The following is a 19,013-nucleotide window of genomic DNA, read 5'->3' as shown; positions in this document are numbered from 1 at the left end:
AGTTGACTTGCGACGGTAGAGGAGATGTCTGCCAACCCTGAACTGAGCAAAGAGATGGAGATGAATGAAGACAGAGGACGACAGAGGAAGGGAAAGAAGAGGACAAATGCCACTTTGGTCTCATCAAATGAAGATAAGAAGGCATCGAAGAACAGCAGCCAAAAGAGGAAGAAGAGGAGGACAACATCAAGATCAGCTGAGAAGATGTCTTCCAATCTGAAGATGAACCAAGTGGATGGAGAGAGGAAAAAAAGTGCCAAGAAGAGAAAACACACCTTGAACTCTTCAGGAGAAAAAGATCCACTTCCCAAAAGAGCCAAAGGCGTCCTGAGCACCGAAGACCAGCCTAGAGGCTCAGGTAGACTAACACATACATTTATATCTTTGGTAACTTCATGTGCTTTTTAAAACAAATCATATAAACTATTGTGGAGGTTTTCCTTTACCCGTTGGTGACCAGACTATTTTGGGCCCTAATTCTATTTTATCTTTTTTATCTTTTTTCTTTGCAGAATATCATAAGGCATGACTTTTTCATATCTCCATTGACACAGTTATAAAATGTTTATTTGTTCTGGGACAAATTGTATTTTTTAAGTTACCATTTTGGAATATATTAAATGTATTGATTGCATTTACATCTAAATAACTTCTTTAGAGAAATGCAAAAAAAAGTATCAATTCTGCCATTTATTCTTTTTTTAGTTTTACATTTTCATCATTTACTTTACAATGTAAGTTATAAATATCAAGATAATGTTAATCTCTGGGTCAATAATGTATTGAAACTGATATCTGTGGAAATCGTGGCGCGCTAATTTGGGGGTGGGTTGCTTATATGTGCTGCACAATAAGGCATTGAAAAATCTGTCTGGTGAGATCTTGTGTATTTATTTTCTGAGTTAGGACAATTATGATGATCCCAAGTTTCCTTAAGTTCTGCTATTGCACATGAAAACACTTTATCATATTTCAAGACTATTAACATTTTATCATTTTTCCAGTGACAGTGGCATCTATTGGTCACCAAAGAATATGGTTGTGGAGTGCTGATGAGTTGTGAATTGAGTTGTGAATTCGTCCTTGTGAAGCCCAGCCAATGGCTTAGCTTCATGGTAGACAGTGATTTAGCTAAATATTACATTACAGGTGTAATAATACAGTTGTAATATATAAAATACTGCATCTTTCTGACTATAAAACTTACATTTTTTCACCCAGATTTGGGAGGAAAATGGGGGTGCGTCTTATAGACCGAATATAGCTTACCGGGGGGTCAGGTTGGTACAAGGGGGTTTCGGCGGTGCGTGGACTCCACTGATGTTTTATGAAACTACAGAGACTTTGCACTTCAATGGTTTCAATGCGGTGGATTCTGGGAAAATGGCCACCAGAGGCGTCACATTTTGTTTCCTGAAATCAATATCTGCGCATGTGCCGCCTCCTGCAGCCATTTTCCCAGAGTCCACAACATTATACCCATAGAAGAGCAGGTGCTCCGGGCTTTCACAAAATATCGACGGCGCCCCAGCACCACCGAGCATCGCTGAACACCTCCCTCTACAATCTGGGATGGGACTCCGCAGTGTCACACTTCCGAGCACCTCCTGTGACCCCATTCCACTGCCGTCCCAGCGTCGGTAAGCTGAATTTGGACTGTTAAACGGATTCCCAATTAACGCATTTAATTTTTTCCCAATTGTCCTCCTGAAAATTTGAGGGGCATGTTATAGTCAGAAAATTAGAGTAAATTATTTAATTATAGCAGTTAGTGATATGAATATTCATGTTTTTTTTATCTTTATACATACGGTGTTGCCGTCAGAGTCAATTAAGTCCTATTATTCCGGTATACTGCAAGCATTCATTACTGTTTTAATGGTGGAAGTCTGACACTAAGACCCGAATGGTTGTAAAAATGGGGGTCCAATGAATCTTTTGCTACATGTGCAATTTACATTGCAATCAATGAGAAGTGATGGAAAAGCATTAACAGACAATGAACTACTATTCTAACACTTGCTGCATGACCCAGCAGACACCCATCTCATCTCATATTTTACTCCAAATGCTTGTAAAAATAATAAATGAAGCTGCACTCATCCTTCCTAGGTTCAGTGATGTCTCTGCACTGTTTCTGTCCCTGCTCTTTGGTGACAGATTTTAGCAGAAACATCATAACAACAGTGCACATTATGGCTGCTGCCAATCATAGGTGATTTTCAGCGGTGATGTTGATCCAGTCATCACAATACCACTGAGCCTATTGATTGGCTGCAGCGGTCACATATGCTGTAGTTGTGAAGTTACCCCTGAAGCCTATCAACTTTAAAGAGTGGCTGAGTATAGCTTTTTGTGTAATTTGTACAGTTGGAACATTTACAGAATAGAAAAATAATGTTTTGCGTATGAAAACCCTTTAAAGGAACCTGTCAGCAGGATTGTGCACAGTAACCTACAGACAGTGTCAGGTCGGCGCCAATATACTGAATAAAATGATACCTTGATTGATGAAATCTGTCTTGTGGTTGTTTCTTAATCTTTATTTTCCGTTTTGTGTAAGGTGGGGTTGGTGTATGTGGATCTCTGCTTAGCTACTCATAATACAGACTGCTGACAGGTCACTGATCCCTCACTGACCGGCCCCCTTGTTTGCATAATGAATGTCAATAACAAAACGCTTCTGCAATCAGGTGACAGCCGTGGCCCCCGCACTGCAGCATAATCGCATGTGTACTGTGCACTTAATCCCTTTTGCTTATTTAATTGAGAGATGGGGAAAAAAGGCAATTTGAAAATGGCGCCTGCTGCACCTGTGTGGGGGCCATCACAATGTGGGGAGGGTTGTGCCACTATACTATGTAAAGGGCCATCTTAAAAGACGCGCAGCATGTCCGGAGTCGCAGGGCCGACGGATGCGTGTTTCCACGCATAGGGGACACGGGATTTCAAAAAATCCCCTCCACTATGATGGAACATCTGGACGCTGCGTGTTTGACGCTGCGGCCCCATGCAGCGTCAAACACGCAGCGTTTCCTGAACATGGACACGTACCCTAATGGCTTCAATACAGGTAAAATTACTCTTTAAGGGTTGCATAGTTGTGAGATAAGCTCTTCTGTGATCCTACTGATTTTTTGGGGGGGAGGGTGGAGGTGAGGGGGGCAATTAAGACATCTGCTATGGGACCCCATGATTTCGATGCACGCCCCTGTCTCTGCCCACTTGTTTCATCAAATTAGTTAGTGTATCTGCTGTTTTACCATTCCTGTAAGCTCATTATGAATGAAACCAGAAAAGTTCAAGACACCTAAACTGAGCACACTGCTTATCATTACAAAAAAAATGCCAGGGCCGGCGTTAGGGGCAGGCAGACCAGGCAGCTGCCTCGGGCCCCCAGCTAGTGGCACATCATGCAGCTGCTATGGTGCTCTGTGAGGCAGGGATGCCCGCCTACAGCCAGCGCCGACTCCCCCGCCGCTGCCACATTGAACTATATCGGTGTCTGCAGACACAGTTCAAAGCAATGATGGAGAGAGCATCAGCTGACACTCCCTCTCCCATCATTCCCCGCTCTGCCTCTGACACTGCGGGTGCACGATGACATAATCGCGCACTCATTGTGTGCCAGGCAGTGCAGCCTCTGAGATAGGAGCAGGGAGCAGCGCGGGCACGAGGTGAGGATTGGTTGTTTTTTTTTTACTATAACAGTGAGTACTGGACTGCAGGCCATTCTTGGGGGGAGATTTCGGCTGTGCTATATACTATGCGGGCTGTGCTATATACTACGCAAGCTGTGCTATATACTACACGGGCTGTGCTATATACTACATCGGCTGTGCTATATACAATGCGGGCTGTGCTATATACTATGTGGGCTGTGCTATATACTACACGGGCCATGCTATATACTATGTGGGCTGTGTTACATACTATGGGGGGTATATTATATTCTATGGGGCAGGCTGTGTTATATACTATTGGGGGTATATTATATTCTATGTGGAAGTTGTGTTATATACTATGGGGGTATATTATATTCTATGGGGGAGGCTGTGTTATATACTATGTGGCTGTGTTATATACTATGAGGGTACATTATATTCTATGGGGTAGGCTGTGTTATATACTATGGGGGGCTGCATTATATTCTGTAGAGGGCTACATTATATACTATGGGGAGGTGAGCTGTATTATATTCAGTGGGGGCTACATTATATTCTATGGGGGCTGTGTTAGATTTTATGAGGGAGGATCGCATCATACTCTTTGATGGGGCTGCATTATATTCTATGGGGGTTACATTATACTCTGTGGGGTGGCTGCATTATACTCTGTGGGGTGGCAGCATTGTACTATATGTGGGCTGCATTATACTGTATTGAGGACTGTGGGGAATACATTATACTATCTGAAGAACTATGGGGTGCATTATACTATGGGAAGGAAATTGTACTACATAGATTACTATGGTGGTGCATTATACTATATGGAGCACTATGAGGAGTGTATTATACCATTTGGAGGACTGAGCAGTGTATTTTAATATATGGTGGACTATGAGGAGTGTATATAACTATATGGAGGACTATGGGAAGTGTATAATACTATATGGAGGACTGAGGAGTGTATTATACTGTATGGAGGACTATGGAGCATATTATGTTATATAGTGGACTATGGGGTGTGCATTTTACAATATGGAGGACTGTGGTGCACATTATACTATGTGTAGGATTATGAGGTGTATTATACTAAACAAGCAAAATGCTGCATATTCATCGAGTGATTGGATTGTTTATGCGGGAACAAAAATCTTTGTTCTCAACAGCACATTGCCGATGTAAACTGTAGATATGCTGCTGACATGATGCTGTATGGTGATCTGTTAGTGATCTATTAGTGATTGTTCTGTCCCCATCATTCTTTCTCAGACGGTGGAAAGAGGCCAGGAAACAAGCGTTGAACGATTTCAATATTGTTGATCACACTCGTTTAGCGGCCTGAACTCAGCGCAAGTAAATACAACCGAAATGCTTCTGTGTGATGTGCAATATGTTAGCATTTGGGGCCCCATTTTAAACTTTGCCTAGGGCCCCACTTTGCCTAAAACCGGCCCTGCCTAGAGTGAACGACGTTAGCCACTTCTCTGCTTGTTCCTTTCATCTAAGGACCTAGCATACATGCTATTGCATTGAAATTTTGACTTTCTGCTTCATACTAAAGGTACCGTCACACTAAGCGACGCTGCAGCGATAGCGACAGCGATGCCGATCGCTGCAGCGTCGCTGTGTGGTCGCTGGAGAGCTGTCACACAGACCGCTCTCCAGCGACCAACGATGCCGAGGTCCCCGGGTAACCAGGGTAAACATCGGGTTGCTAAGCGCAGGGCCGCGCTTAGTAACCCGATGTTTACCCTGGTTACCAGCGTAAAATGTAAGTACATACTTACATGCGTCCCCCGGCGTCCGCTTCCTGTAATGACTGAGCGCTGGCAGTAGCAGGGCACAGCGGTGACGTCACCGCTGTGCTGTGCTTTCACTTTCAATTTGCGGCGCTCAGTCAGTGTGGGAAGCGGACGCCGGGGGGAAGCATGTGAGTATGTAGTGTTTGTTTTTTTTTTACATTTTACGCTGGTAACCAGGGTAAACATCGGGTTACTAAGCGCGGCCCTGCGCTTAGTAACCCGATGTTTACCCTGGTTACCAGTGTAAAATATCGCTGGTATGGTTGCTTTTGCTGTCAAACACGGCGATACACGGCGACCTAGCGACCAAATAATGTGCAGACCTTCTAGCAGCGACCAGCAATTTCACAGCGGGATTCTGATCGCTGCTGCGTGTCAAATACAGCGATATCGCTCCCTAGGACGCTGCAACATCACAGATCGCTGGCGACGTTGCTTAGTGTGACGGTACCTTAAGACTGAGTGAGGCCTCAGCATTCACTGTAATGATAAGCTGTGTGCTCAGATTAGGTGTCCGGCCATTGATCTTGTACTTCACTGGTTTGACTCATGATGAGCTCACAGGATCGGTGACGCAGCAGATACACTCGCTCCTTCAATGAAAAGGAGCAAATTCACACAATGAAGCAGCTATATCAGCCTCTTCCTGTGGAATAAATACAATGTATTCACTTATGCTTCTACCCCTTAGCAGAAGTTATGTATGTATGACCATCAGCTGTACATCTCTACATGGTCGTGCAGCGCCCCCACTGCCGCAGGGCCGAGGGGTACCCGGTACCGGGCCTCTGAGTCTCTCTGCCCTGGGGTTGTCACGGTGGCTGGCCCCGGTCCGTGACCCTGCTGAGGGGCGCTCAAATAAAAGGAGATTGTATGGTGAAGATGTTATGGTGCGATGAAGTGCCGGTCGCAGTAAATAACGAGGACACCAGGTTGCAGTCTCTTTACCTCTTTACTGAAGGCTTCAGGGTCCTCAATCCGGAATACAGTTAACCGGGCTGCGCAAGCCTGGCCGGTCCGATGGCACCTCCAGAGTTCCCTTTGCAGGTGGAAATCTGTGCCTACCGTCTAGCGCTTGTGTGTTGTGGTCCTTCCCTGCTGTGCTTACGGGATAGTACCCCACAACTGTTGTGTCTGTTTCTCGTGTTCCCTCACAACTCGATTCTGATGTTCTTCTTCTACGTCCCCCTGATCTTACGATTAGGATGCACCCGTATGACGGGGAGGCTCGGAGCTCTTCCGGGACTCTAGCGTCGCCCCACTCCTGTTGTTACCCCCCTGTGTCTTCCTGGGTCTGGGTGAGACAGCCCGCCTCTAACTGACTGTCCTGCTGTAGGTTTGAAGTTTGGCCTGGAGCTCTATACTTCCTCGGCGTTCCGGCCACCGGTTATGCGCCTCAGCAGGATGTTGCCTCGTCTTACAGCACGACTCCTACTGGTATTCTCCTTGTTGCGTTGATCTCGTTTCTCACTCAGCACAATATACCTCGCTTCTTATCCTTTCTTGGGGTACCGCCGCTATATCGTGCAGGCGCGGTCCCGTAACGTTCTCTCTGGTTGCTAGGCCTCTGTCAGGATCCCACCCGACAGGGACCCCTCCGAATCTTCCCCTACAACACCCTCTGCCACAAGGTGTTGCCTGGTTCCAACCCAGTCAGCTTTCTCTCTAACTTCCTATCTAACTCCCAGTTTTACCAGACTGTGAGGAGTGGCCTAATGAATAGTACCCTTAGCTCCCCCTGGAGGCCAGACTGTGAAATGTATTGGTGTCTGTGATACCTGGTCAGATGAACTCCTACAGTGCCATCAGACGTACCATAGCCCCCCTTAGCGGCGGAGCATCAGTACTGCAACGACCAGGACTCTGGGGCGCTGCAGTCGCGCTTAGCTAGTTACACAGGATACAGTAGAAGCACCTGGATGAATTTATCAGAGCACTTTTTAAAAAAAACATCCATTTGTGGAACTACTTTAGTTTTTCATTATTTATTAATTAAAATCTACTTTTGTACATGGGACAATAAACCTGGCCCATGATTTGCTGAATGGCAGCTTAAATTACATCAATAGCAATTCCCCAATAATGTTATTAATCATAATGACTTTTCCCAAGATTATTCTACATTGTGAACCCTCAAATTGTAATGTAATGTGAAAGTCTGTACCACAGACTGCCATAAACAGCTTCCATATAGGACTCCTCCTGGAAAAGTCTGTAAACTGACAATTCTGTATTTTCAGCTTTAACACAATGGAAACCTACAAAGAATAAATAGTCAAAGATAACTACAAATTCAATTTTATTACATTATATTCAACAAAATTTCTGTAAAATATGTGTGTACTCCTTGAGAAGTCTAAGGCGAAACGTACATTGGAGTTCTGAGGTGTTCACTCTTCTGGTCAGACTCTCTTCATGCACATGGTATCTTTACATTGGATATTTGTATTGAGTTAATGTTATGCTATTTTATCTTGCCATATTATTTACATGTGTTTTTATATCTATATACCACTATTTTACCTGTATCAATACTATGTGTCTAATTCACTGCCACTTTACTTACTGTACAATACTGATCATTATATTTTACCCATATGTGATGCGCTTTCCATAAAATATCTTTTATGTGATGCTCCCCACATATTTTAATGGGATTTTGCTTAATACATAATATTAATACTGTAACAAAATTTAATTTGTAGTTATTTTTTGGGTGACTGTTTATTCTTTGCAGTTTACCATAGCTTAAAGGGAACCTGTTACATAAAAAAACTCTGTTAACCTGCATATATAGGGTTAATCTGCAGGTGAATAGCGTTCTGAACCTGTTTGGCACTGGCACTTAAGACTATGTTGATGGGAGGAAATTAGCCTTATTGCTCCCAGTAGTGTTTGGGTTTCAGTCACAAGGGTGGCCCCCGTGCGGGTTCAGTCACCGCGCTCTCTATAGAGCGCGGCAGTTGTAACAGAACGCCATCACTGACTGACAGTTGGTTCTAATGCAGAGCCTGCTGTCATTCAGTGCCGGGGGCGCGATAACCACTGCCTCTCTCTATACACAGTACTGGGGCTGAACCCGCACCAGCGCCACCTCCATGACTGAAAACCACACGCTACCAGGATGAATAAAGCAGAAGTTTAGTGCTGGTGTTGGCCAGGTTCTCTTAGAATCGGTTTAGTTTGTGACTATCCGCCATTTTCTTGTGGAGTTCTGGCTGCTGGTCTTTTTCCTTCCCCTTACCTATAGGTCTTCGCTTGAGATTAACCTAGGATCGTCGGTGGGTCTATTCGCAAGGAATGGGTCACCCACTCCATCGCAGGGTTTCAGCCTAGTCATAGAGCAGCGTCACTTTTCCCCTTCTACCTTAGTCCTGTGTTGCAGATCCGTAACAGTTTGTCCAGCCAGAAAGAAGTCTTAAAAAAAACAACGTCCCAGGTGCTACTCTTACTATGGTCGTTTATTTAATCTGATGATTTCCGAGAGGGAGACCTTAAAGGAATACCTACAGAATAGTCTTGCTGCAGGTCCTATAAGACCCTCTAAATCCCCTATGGCTGTGGGGTTCTTTTTTGTAAAAAAAAAAGATGGTGGTCTTAGGCCATGTCTGGATTTCAGGGAGATTAGTAAGATCACTGTGTGCAATCCTTACCCCTTGTCGCTAATTCCGGATTTGTTTAACCAATTAGTTGGAGCCAAGTGGTTCTCTAAGATCATTCTCCGTGGTGCATATAATTTGCTGAGGGTTAAAGAAGGCGATAAATGGAAGACAGCCTTTAATACCCCGGAAGGTCATTTTGAGTGTCTAGTTATGCCTTTCGGCCTTACAAATATTCCGGCGGTCTTTCAAAATGTCATTAATGACATCCTGAGGCTGTTGATCGGTAGGAGTGTGATTGTTAATTTGGATGATATTTTGATCTATTCGCCCGATCTGGAGTCGCATTGGCAGAGAGTCCATGAGGTTTTGCAGATTCTGAAAGAAAACACACTCTTTGCTAAGCTGGAGAAATGCGAGTTTGCGCTACAGAAAATTAGTTTATTGGCAAACTTTGTTTACAGTGATGGTTTTGGGACAAAAAATGTTTAAGCTGATGCTTCGTCTTCAAGTTTCTCCCCAACGGTTAATACTGAAAAGGAAGAATCTATTCTGCAGAAAGGGGTGGCGGTGGCAGCATTAGGTTCTGAGTTGGAAAATAGCATTCTTAAAGCCTAGGATGCGGCACCAACTAACACTCTGTATGGGAAATTATTTGTGCCTAAAGCCCTGAAAAGAGCTTTATTTACGGAATGTCATGAGTCTTGTTTGGCAGGTCATCCAGGGATTGCCGAAACAAGAAAGTCGATCGGTCGGAGTTTCTGGTGACCGGGGTGGCTAAGAGAAATTGTCAAGTGGGTGCATCAGTGTACCGTGTGCGCTAGGTCTAAGGCTTCTCATGCTCCGGTGGCAGGGTTGCTTTGCCCGTTAGAGGTTCCTAGTTCTTCATGGACGCATCTTGCAATGGATTTTATCACCGACCTGACGGTTGCAGATCCGTAACAGGTTCACAATGCTATTAACCTGCAGATTAACCCCATATCTGCAGGCTAATAAAGTTTTTTCACATGACAGATTCTCTTCATAGGGAATCTGTCAGTAGTATCTACTCTGCTAAGCTGTCTATAGGGGCATACAGGATCAAGGAAGCTAAATAAAAAGATACCTTGATATCATTCATCTGCTGTCTTATTCAAGAGAAATTCATTTTTTTCTTATATGAAAATTATTTCTTCCAGGCTACGAGGGGGGATGTTGCCTGGTAAATAACTCCACCTCAAGAGCTTATTTTAAAAGAAAGGGGGAATTGCCAGCGTTAAATGTGTAACTGACACAGAATAGGAGAAATGAACTTTGTCTTCTTACAAACACGTTTTTGCAGCTCTGAGCTCTGCTATATTGCAACAGCATTGCAAGAGAGGAACCTGCAGATGTGTCAGGTATAATTACTGTCACGGGGTTACCGCGACAGTGTGGAGCCATAAGACCACAGCATCTGATTGCCCCTACGCCGGCGCTGAAAAGAAGCACTTCTCCTTCATTTTAAATGTGTTTTTTTCTTCTGGCAGAACAAGGGTTAATCGGCCATGTTGGAAATCCCTGTGCTCACAGCCGAGCTCAGTTAGCCACGCCTTTTCCCTTTATAATCTGGGCTCGGTTACAAATCCTTGTCAGAGCAAGCATAGGCTGCATGGCTAATAGAGGGAGAGGAGTTCATATGAGGAGAGTTGGAGGCATTATTAGTTATTGTTGCTTGGTTTGTATATTTGGTAATTCCCTATCCTCTATTTTGGTTTATTCCCCTACCTCCACGCCTCGGTGCATTCCTCTGTTATATTTGAGTGAATATTTTGTATATCTGAAGTTTTCTGTTAACACTTGCTTGTGTTGCTTTGTGTGTCTACTTTGTGTGTTGGTGCACTACGGTACACAATAGCGCCCCTTTTGCCTGGGTGGGGGAAAAGAACAGATGGAGGGCTAACTAAGGAGATAAGGCAAGGGTGGATGCCCTGGCATCTTCACCTTCAGAAGTATCCTAGGAAGTAGGCCGAGCTAGGGTACCCCCTAGTGTTAGGGACAGGGAAGGAGCCCCTGGTCCAAGATCACCCAACAGCTGTGTCGTGACAATCACACACAGCTCTACAGTGAGATCAGAAGAGTAGAGAGCAGCCATTACACATCACAATGGTAACTCCCCCTTCATGGAAAATAAGCTCTGGAGGCAGATTCCCATGCAGATCAGAGTCTGGCCCATAAACGTATTTAAATATAAGAAAAACATGGATTTTGCTGGAATAAGACATTGGATCACTGCTATCAAGGTATCATTTTATTCAGTTTCCTATGACCTACATGCCCATATAGACGGCTTAGGACGGAAGATCCTACTGATATATTCCCTTTAATTTTTATACATAGGATTTAACTCTTTTGTAGATGTTTATGACTTTTTTCTATCAACGCCGTGTAAACAGTGTGCAGTAAATGTAAATGTCTTCTCACTGTCTCTTATTTTTCACTCTGATAGAGGACAGCAGTGTGCGGCCAACCTGCCCTAGAAGCGCAATCTCACATAACATCAGAAAGAGATTATTATTCCATCATGTGCTCGGGCAGGGAAGTTTTGGAAAAGTTGTGCTGGCGGAAGACACTTCTAACCAACAGAAGTATGCTGTTAAGATCATCAGCAAGAGATCCCTGCTCGCTTCTGGTGATGAGGCCTATGTGATGGTGGAGCGCCGAGTCTTACAGCTGGCATCTGGGAGCCCATTCCTTGTCCATGCAGACTTTGCATTCCAGACCAAGGTACAGTAGTGTCTTATTTCTCCTTATTAAATGTCCCCCTAAGCAACACAAACATTCCTGTTGTATACTGTATAAAATAATCACAAATGCATTTTATATAACAAAGTCTTCTTTACGGTTTCCTCCAACAAAAAAAGCTTAATGTTTGGGGAAAGACAACGCAGACTTCAGATGATCATGAGAAAATGTCTAAAGATCTAAAGAAGACAATGATCTCTTCTGTGTACTAAATACGTACATGTTATGATGGTTTGGTAACTATGGCCCAGATTCAGCAAAGCTTTTATGTCAAAATTATGCCATAAAAGGGTTTGAAAAGTCTAAATTTTTTGTGCAACGCAAGGCTGCACAAAAATGTTGCCTCTTTTGGCATTTTCACGCTATTTTTGCCCAACTCCACTAACATGGGCGAAGCTGGTGCATCACAGGCGGGTGTAGACATCAAATTCATGAAGAGTAGTGGCACTGGCAACCAACCATTATGTCACAAATCTTACTCCAGTTTTCTACAGGAGTAGGATTTGTTGCTAGGTGCACACGAAGACACTGGCCTGATTCATTAAGAACATGTGTCTCTTAACAAATGAGAACTTCATTCCACCTGCTCATCAAAAACGGAGTGAAAAATGGCAGTCTTGATGAATCAATGCAAAAGTCTTCTCTCTCTTTTATTTCTATAGATGCTTGTTCTACTTGGGCTGGAATTCATGAGCTGCGGGGACTTCTTTGACTTTCTGGAGATGAAAGGGCGGCTTGACATCCCCAGCGCAAGGTATAGCTTTAAATTTTAGCTTAGGTAAAGTAAATTGCAAATAATAACCTACAGTTCTCAAAGCTCGATCATGAGAATGCGATACTTCACATTTTTCCTATAATACTTATGTTTTTTTTCCCATAACAATACATTCCTTTCCTAACCGCCCACTGTCTTTTGATGGTGGTGCAGGTCCCAAATCGGCAGTGACCTTCTCTGAAGTTGTTTCTTTAGCACTTATGTTTAGAGATGAGCGAATATGTCCAGGTCCCTGCTTATTCGGCAAGCTATAGTGCTTACCGAATAAGCTACAGCGGGAACCCGGATACACGGAGCTCTCCGGCTGATCAGCTGTTCGGCTCCGCAGCTGCATGTGTCGCGACTGTGTGACAGTCATAACACATACATGGAGAGCCCACCAAACAGGCTCTCCAGGCTCTACTCATGTGTTGCTGGATGTACAGGTTAAGTGTCTGGCTGTTCTCATCAAGCAGGGACCTTAAAGAGATAGCAGTCTACTGACTCATGTGAATTTCTAAAAATTCCTTGTGTTATTCTTACCTTCTTTCATTTTCTGACAGATTCTATGCTGCGGAGCTCGTGTGTGGCATCCAGTTTCTCCACTCGAAGGGCATTATCCACAGAGATCTCAAGCCCGAGAACATCCTGGTGGCGGACACGGGGCACATTAAGATCACGGATTTCGGTCTCGCACTGGAGAACATGCTTGGAGACCGCACAGCCACCAAATATGTTGGAACTAGGGAATTTATGGCTCCAGAGGTGAGAAGAAAACTATCTTGCTGACTGATGTATTAATGATTTTTTTTGTGTTATTATTATTAATGGAGTCATCCAACTTGTAGAAAAATTGTGGCTGCTGAAATTATAAAATAAGAAAAGACCAACAGACTCTGTATCAAGGCTAATAAAACACCAGTCTTGATCAAAAAACCTTCAGAATTGGACAATAAGGAAAAGATAGATGACTTTTCAGGGGGACTACAAGGCTCATTCAGATATCACTTTTCACACACAGGTTCTAACCAGGTTTTTCACCAATAGAACCTGGTGCCTATGATTCTGAGATGTTCAAATGTCCATGTATTTTTGCAGAGTCTCGTCAATGCAAGACTGGGTCTAGATAAAACATTGGACAGCCCTCAGATCACATATATATGCAGATCATTTTTCACACACTGATTGGAGAAGCTCGAGAAACCTGCATCTTTTTTTTTATCATTATTATTCATACAAGAAAATCTGATGAGACGGCTGATAAAAACTGACACTCTAACCAAACTAAAAATCTGATTTAAAAATTAACATATTTGGCCCATTTTTTTTTTTTACTCAAGAAAAATCACTGACGTCTGAATGAGCCCTCAGTATCCTGGGCCCAGAGCGCGATAAATGAGTGAAAGCCGGACCTTGTTACTTAGTGACCCGGAGACTATAAATTCCCAGAATTACACAAAGATATAACACAAAGACTGAGACATTCATGTGCTGACTTGTCACCTACGTAGTAACTGTTCTCTCCTCCGTGGCAGATGCTGGCTAGGAAGCAATATGGCGCCGGCGTAGACTGGTACGCGCTTGGCCTCATCATAAATGAAATGGTTACCGGGGAGTGCACTTACCATCCTGCACTATTCGATCCATCTTCCTCCGACGCTGAAGACCTCATTAGAGAGGTGAGTACGATGCTGTTATTGGGTATTGGAGTTACTACTAGTAATGTGCGGCCATGGTAAATGTACAGAGCACAGCGCTACAGATACAGGGCAATGTTCTTAATTCTCCCCTTTCTACCCAGCAAAGAAGCCATTTCTGTAGGAGTACTTGATTTGCTGGGTAGAAGTGTTTAGTCACTGAGCCTTGCTGTCATGGATCTGCTGGTGGTCTACAGTCAGATGGACCTAAGATCTAATGTTGCTCTACAGGAGTTCAGTAAAATTGTCCTGTTATCAGATTTTTTACTTGCTCTGATTGCATCCTGACTATTAAGCAAATTTCTCACTCCCAGCTCCTCCAGAAAGATCCCGCCAAGCGCTTAGGGGTCCACAGAAACATCAGAGCTCATCCCTTTTTCCAGGATATTGACTGGGTCTCCGTGGAAGCCCTTCAGATGCCCCCACCACACATCCCTGGAGTAAGTAAATGGACAGACATTGTATTCAGGGCCGGGTGAAATTTTGACTTAGTGCGGGAATGTATCAATTTATGGGGTTAAAAAAATTACACAGTAGCTAAAACTTTGGTCTTTTCCACCACTAGCTAATTTTCCCAAAAATTGGAAGAAGTAGGAGGGGCTTACCAGGAAAGGCGCAGCTGACAACTTTTTAACCCCTTAACCCCAGGCCACTTTCCGTTTTTGCTCCCTTTCTTCCCAGAGCCATAACTTTTTTTTTTTTTTTTTTAGGTCAATATGTCCATGTGAGGGCTTGTTTTTTGCGGGGCAAGTTGTATTTTTGAAGGATGCCATTGATTTTAACATATCATATACTGGAAAATGGTAAAAAAAATTTCAAGTGCGGTGTTTTGTTTTTGTGTACCATGTTCACAAAATGCTAAAACTGACCTGCCATTATGATTCTGCAGGTCATTACGAGTTCTCTGACACCAAACATGGTTCTTTTTTATTCACGGTGTGAAGAAAAAAACAAAACAGCTGTCATGTTCCTGGAAAGGTGCTGGTGGCTGCAGGAAACAGGGGGAGTCAGACATATGCGTACTACTACGCCCAATGTTGGAAAGGGGTTAAAGGGATTCTGTCAGCAAGTATTTTGTATGCAATCTGAGTACAGCATGAGGAAGGGGTTAAACACAGATTTCAACGATGTGTCACATGTCAGGCTGTGTGCTGTTACCTTACTCTGAAGGTTTTATCACCTGGTGATTATCATTGCCTGGACCATAGCAGCGCATGCTTGCTAGTCCGACTCCACCCCCTCCAGTGATAAGCAGCTCACTGTCAATAGACTATGTACATACAGAGCCTGGTGTGGTCGGGGCAGATTTTCAGCTCTGCTGCATTGCTAAATCTAATTACTCTGGCTCAGAACTTAGGGTATGTGCCCACGATCAGGAATTGCTGCAATTTTGACATTGTTTATTTGTGCAGTGTCAAAACCGCAGCGGCCAGATGCTACAGCATAGTGTATGGGATTTCTAGAAATGCGTGTATGTTCACCTACATATCACCCGCGGAAACTGACATGTTGTGCGTCTTTCAGGACTGCAGCATGTGAATTTCTCTGTTCAGTGAACACGTGCAGATTGACAATAGAACGCAGTGTTTTGGGAGCAGTGAAAATACGCTGCATCCATCCAAAACGCTGCTACTTCCGGATCGTGGGCACATAGCCTGAGTGATACATCGTTGGATTCAGGGTCTCTTTACCTATCTCAGGCTGCTCTCAGATGGCCTAGCAAAATCCTATTGATAGATTTATTTATCTCTCCTTAAAACTATTCAAGCACCAAATATTTTTAAAGGCCATTCTCCTTGTCGTGATTAGGTAATAGTGATGAGCGTGTATACTCGTTACTCGGGTGGTCTCTGAGTACTAATCTTCTGTTGTGTTTCATCCAGCCATCTAAACCTCATCACCGCCTCAAAAAGTTCCATCTAGGCAAACTGGAAGCAGCAGAGGCCACAAAGTCATCAATCCCCCCAGACAAACAGGCCAAATTTAGAGGGTTTTCATTTATCAGCTAGAAAACCCTCGATAAGACACCAGCTCATGTGTCATCAGAGATGGCGTCCTCCTGAGCCTGGAAGAAGAACAACAGGACAGGAGTGAAGATGGACCCAGCAAGATGGAGGAGCCAGGAGATGCTGGGTAAGTAGAAGTGCAAAAACACCCGCACTTCACCTCAGTCATAGGCATTTGTTACCGGTGACTGCATTTCTTCTCACCCAGAATAGCAGCAGCTTATGGTGCTGTCCTGGGCGGAAAGTAAAAAAAAGGTGCGTGACAGGCCGGCTATTAAGGGGCGGAAGGAGGCCGGATTTTTTTTTTTTTTAATGCCTATGACAATTTTTAAATATACCGGTAATTGAAATTCCTCATGTTCATGACAGCAATGACATGGGCTATGAGGAATAAGGTGTGAGTTGGCCGGCTATTAAGGGGTGGAAGGAGGCCGGATTTTTTTTTTTTTAATGCCTGTGACAATTTTTAAATATACAGGTACCGTATATACTCGTGTATAAGCCAAGATTTTCAGCATATTTTTTTAGTGCTGAAAACACCCCCCTCGGCTTATACACAAGTCATTGTCCAGAAAGCAAGAAGGGGAGGGGGAGGGGAGCGGTGGAGCAGCGGCAGGAGCCGGTGGTTGTGACATCATACTCACCCTTCCGCGCCGTCGCTGCACGTCCCTGTATCTCCATTGTCCAGGTGCTGCAGCGCTTCCTGTGCTGAGCGGTCATGTGGTAGCACTCATTAAGGTAATGAATATGCACGAGTCTCCACTCCCATAGGCATGGAGTGCATATTCATTACCTTAATGAGAGGTACCACGTGACCGCTCAGCACAGGAAGAGCTGCCGCACCTGGACAATGGAGATACAGAGACGTGCAGCGACGGCACGAGGATGTTTTGTATGAAGGGGGAGGACAGGGAAGGACAGGGAAGGACAGGGGAGGAAGGGGAGAATAGGGGGAGCCGAGCCATGCATGCAAGATGGGATGGTGGGGGAGCCCAGCCATGCATACAGGATGGGACAGGGGGTAGCCATGCATACGAGGGGACCGGGGGAGCCATGTATACAACAGAGGGAGCCACACAGAGCAGGACAGGGATAAGGGGACAATACATACCCGGCTTATACTAGAGTCTATAAGCTTACCCAGTTTTCCGTGGCAAAATTAGGTGCCTCGGCTTATACTCGAATCAGTTTATATGGTAATTGAAATTCCTCATATTCATGACAGCAATGACATGGGCTATGAAGAATAAGGTGTGAGATGGCCGGCTATTAAGGGGTGGAAGGAGGCCTGTTGATTTTTTTTTCAATGCCTGTGACAATTTTTAAATATACAGGTAATTTAAATTCTTTATATTCATGACAGCAAAGACATGGGCTGTGAGGATTAAGGTGTGAGTTGGCCGGCTATTAAGGGATGGAAGGAGGCCGGATTTTTTTTTTTTAATGCCTGTGACAATTTTTCAATATACAGGTACCGTATATACTCGTGTATAAGCCGAGATTTTCAGCACTTTTTTTGTGCTGAAAACATCCCCATCAGCTTATACATAAGTCATTGTCCAGAAAGCAAGCATGGGAGGGGAGCGGTGGAGCAGCGACAGGAGCCGGCGGCTGTGACATCATACTCACCCTCCTCGCGCCGTCTCTGAACGTCCCTGCTTTTCCATTGTCCAGATGCAGCAGCGCTTCCTGTGCTGAGCGGTCACATGGTACCGCTCATTAAGGTAATAAATATACACGAGTCTCCACTCCCATAGGCGTGGAGTGCATATTTATTAACTTAATGAGTGGTACCATGTGACCGCTCAGCACAGGAAGAGCTGCCGCACCTGGAGAACGGAGATGTAGGGTCGTGCAGTGACGGCGGGAGGTGGATGAGTATGACAGGGAGGATGAGGGAGGACAGGGGAAGATGGGGGAGGATGTGGGGAGCGGAGCCGAGTCATGCATGCCAGGATGGGATGGGGGAGCCCAGCCATGCATACAAGATGGGACAGGGAGGAGCCATACATACAATGAGGGGATCGGGGGGCCATGTATACAACAGGGGGAGCCACACAGAGCAGGACAGGACGGGGGAGCCACACAGAGCAGGATAGGGATGAGGGGACAATACATACCCGGCTTATACTAGAGTCAATAAGCATACCCAGTTTTCCGTGGCAAAATTAGGTGCCTCAGCTTATCCTCGGATCAGCTTATACTTGAGTATATATGGTAATTGAAACTCCTCATATTCATGAAGCAATGACATGGGCTATGAGGAATAAGGTGTGAGTTGGCCGGCTATTAAGGGGTGGAAGGAGGCCGGATTTTTTTTTTTTTTTTTTTTAATGCCTGTGACAATTTTTAAATATACTGGTACCGTATATACTCGTGTATAAGCCGAGATTTTCACCATTTTTTTTGTGCTGAAAACACCCCCTTCGGCTTATACACAAGTCATTGTCCAGAAAGCAAGAAGGGGAGGGGAAGGGGAGCGGTGGAGCAGCGGCAGGAGCCGGTGGTTGTGACATCTTATTCACCCTTCTCGCGCCGTCGCTGCATGTCCCTGTATCTCCATTGTCCAGGTGCTGCAGCGCTTCCTGTGCTGAGCGGTCATGTGGTACCACTCATTAAGGTATTGAATATGCACGCGTCTCCACTCCCATAGGCATGGAGCGCATATTCATTACCTTAATGAGCGGTACCACGTGACCGCTCAGCACAGGAAGAGCTGCCGCACCT

General features: G+C 44.6%; 1 protein-coding gene across 1 annotated transcript; it reads left to right on the top strand.

The window, feature by feature from the left end:
* Window positions 1-16: 16 nt before the first annotated feature.
* LOC143780032 (protein kinase C delta type-like) lies at window positions 17-16,952 on the top strand. Its single transcript, XM_077267519.1, has 7 exons — window positions 17-358; window positions 11,534-11,811; window positions 12,492-12,583; window positions 13,147-13,348; window positions 14,119-14,262; window positions 14,595-14,720; window positions 16,164-16,952. The coding sequence occupies exons 1-7, from the start codon at window positions 25-27 to the stop codon at window positions 16,287-16,289; spliced, it is 1,302 nt and encodes a 433-aa protein (XP_077123634.1). The 5' UTR covers window positions 17-24; the 3' UTR covers window positions 16,290-16,952.
* Window positions 16,953-19,013: the final 2,061 nt, after the last annotated feature.

The sequence above is a fragment of the Ranitomeya variabilis genome, chromosome 1 (assembly GCF_051348905.1).
Source record: "Ranitomeya variabilis isolate aRanVar5 chromosome 1, aRanVar5.hap1, whole genome shotgun sequence".
Lineage (NCBI taxonomy): Eukaryota > Metazoa > Chordata > Amphibia > Anura > Dendrobatidae > Ranitomeya > Ranitomeya variabilis.
Note: the sequence above shows the minus strand (reverse complement) of the source record. Positions and strands in the feature narration are given on the sequence as shown.

Excerpts from the sequence above, each read along its gene's own strand:
- LOC143780032 (XM_077267519.1), top strand. The coding sequence starts at position 25 with ATGTCTGCCAACCCTGAACTGAGCAAAGAGATGGAGATGAATGAAGAC. Across the intron at positions 11,812-12,491 it reads ACTTTGCATTCCAGACCAAG|ATGCTTGTTCTACTTGGGCT; the intron begins GTACAGTAGTGT and ends TTATTTCTATAG. Across the intron at positions 14,263-14,594 it reads CTGAAGACCTCATTAGAGAG|CTCCTCCAGAAAGATCCCGC; the intron begins GTGAGTACGATG and ends TCTCACTCCCAG.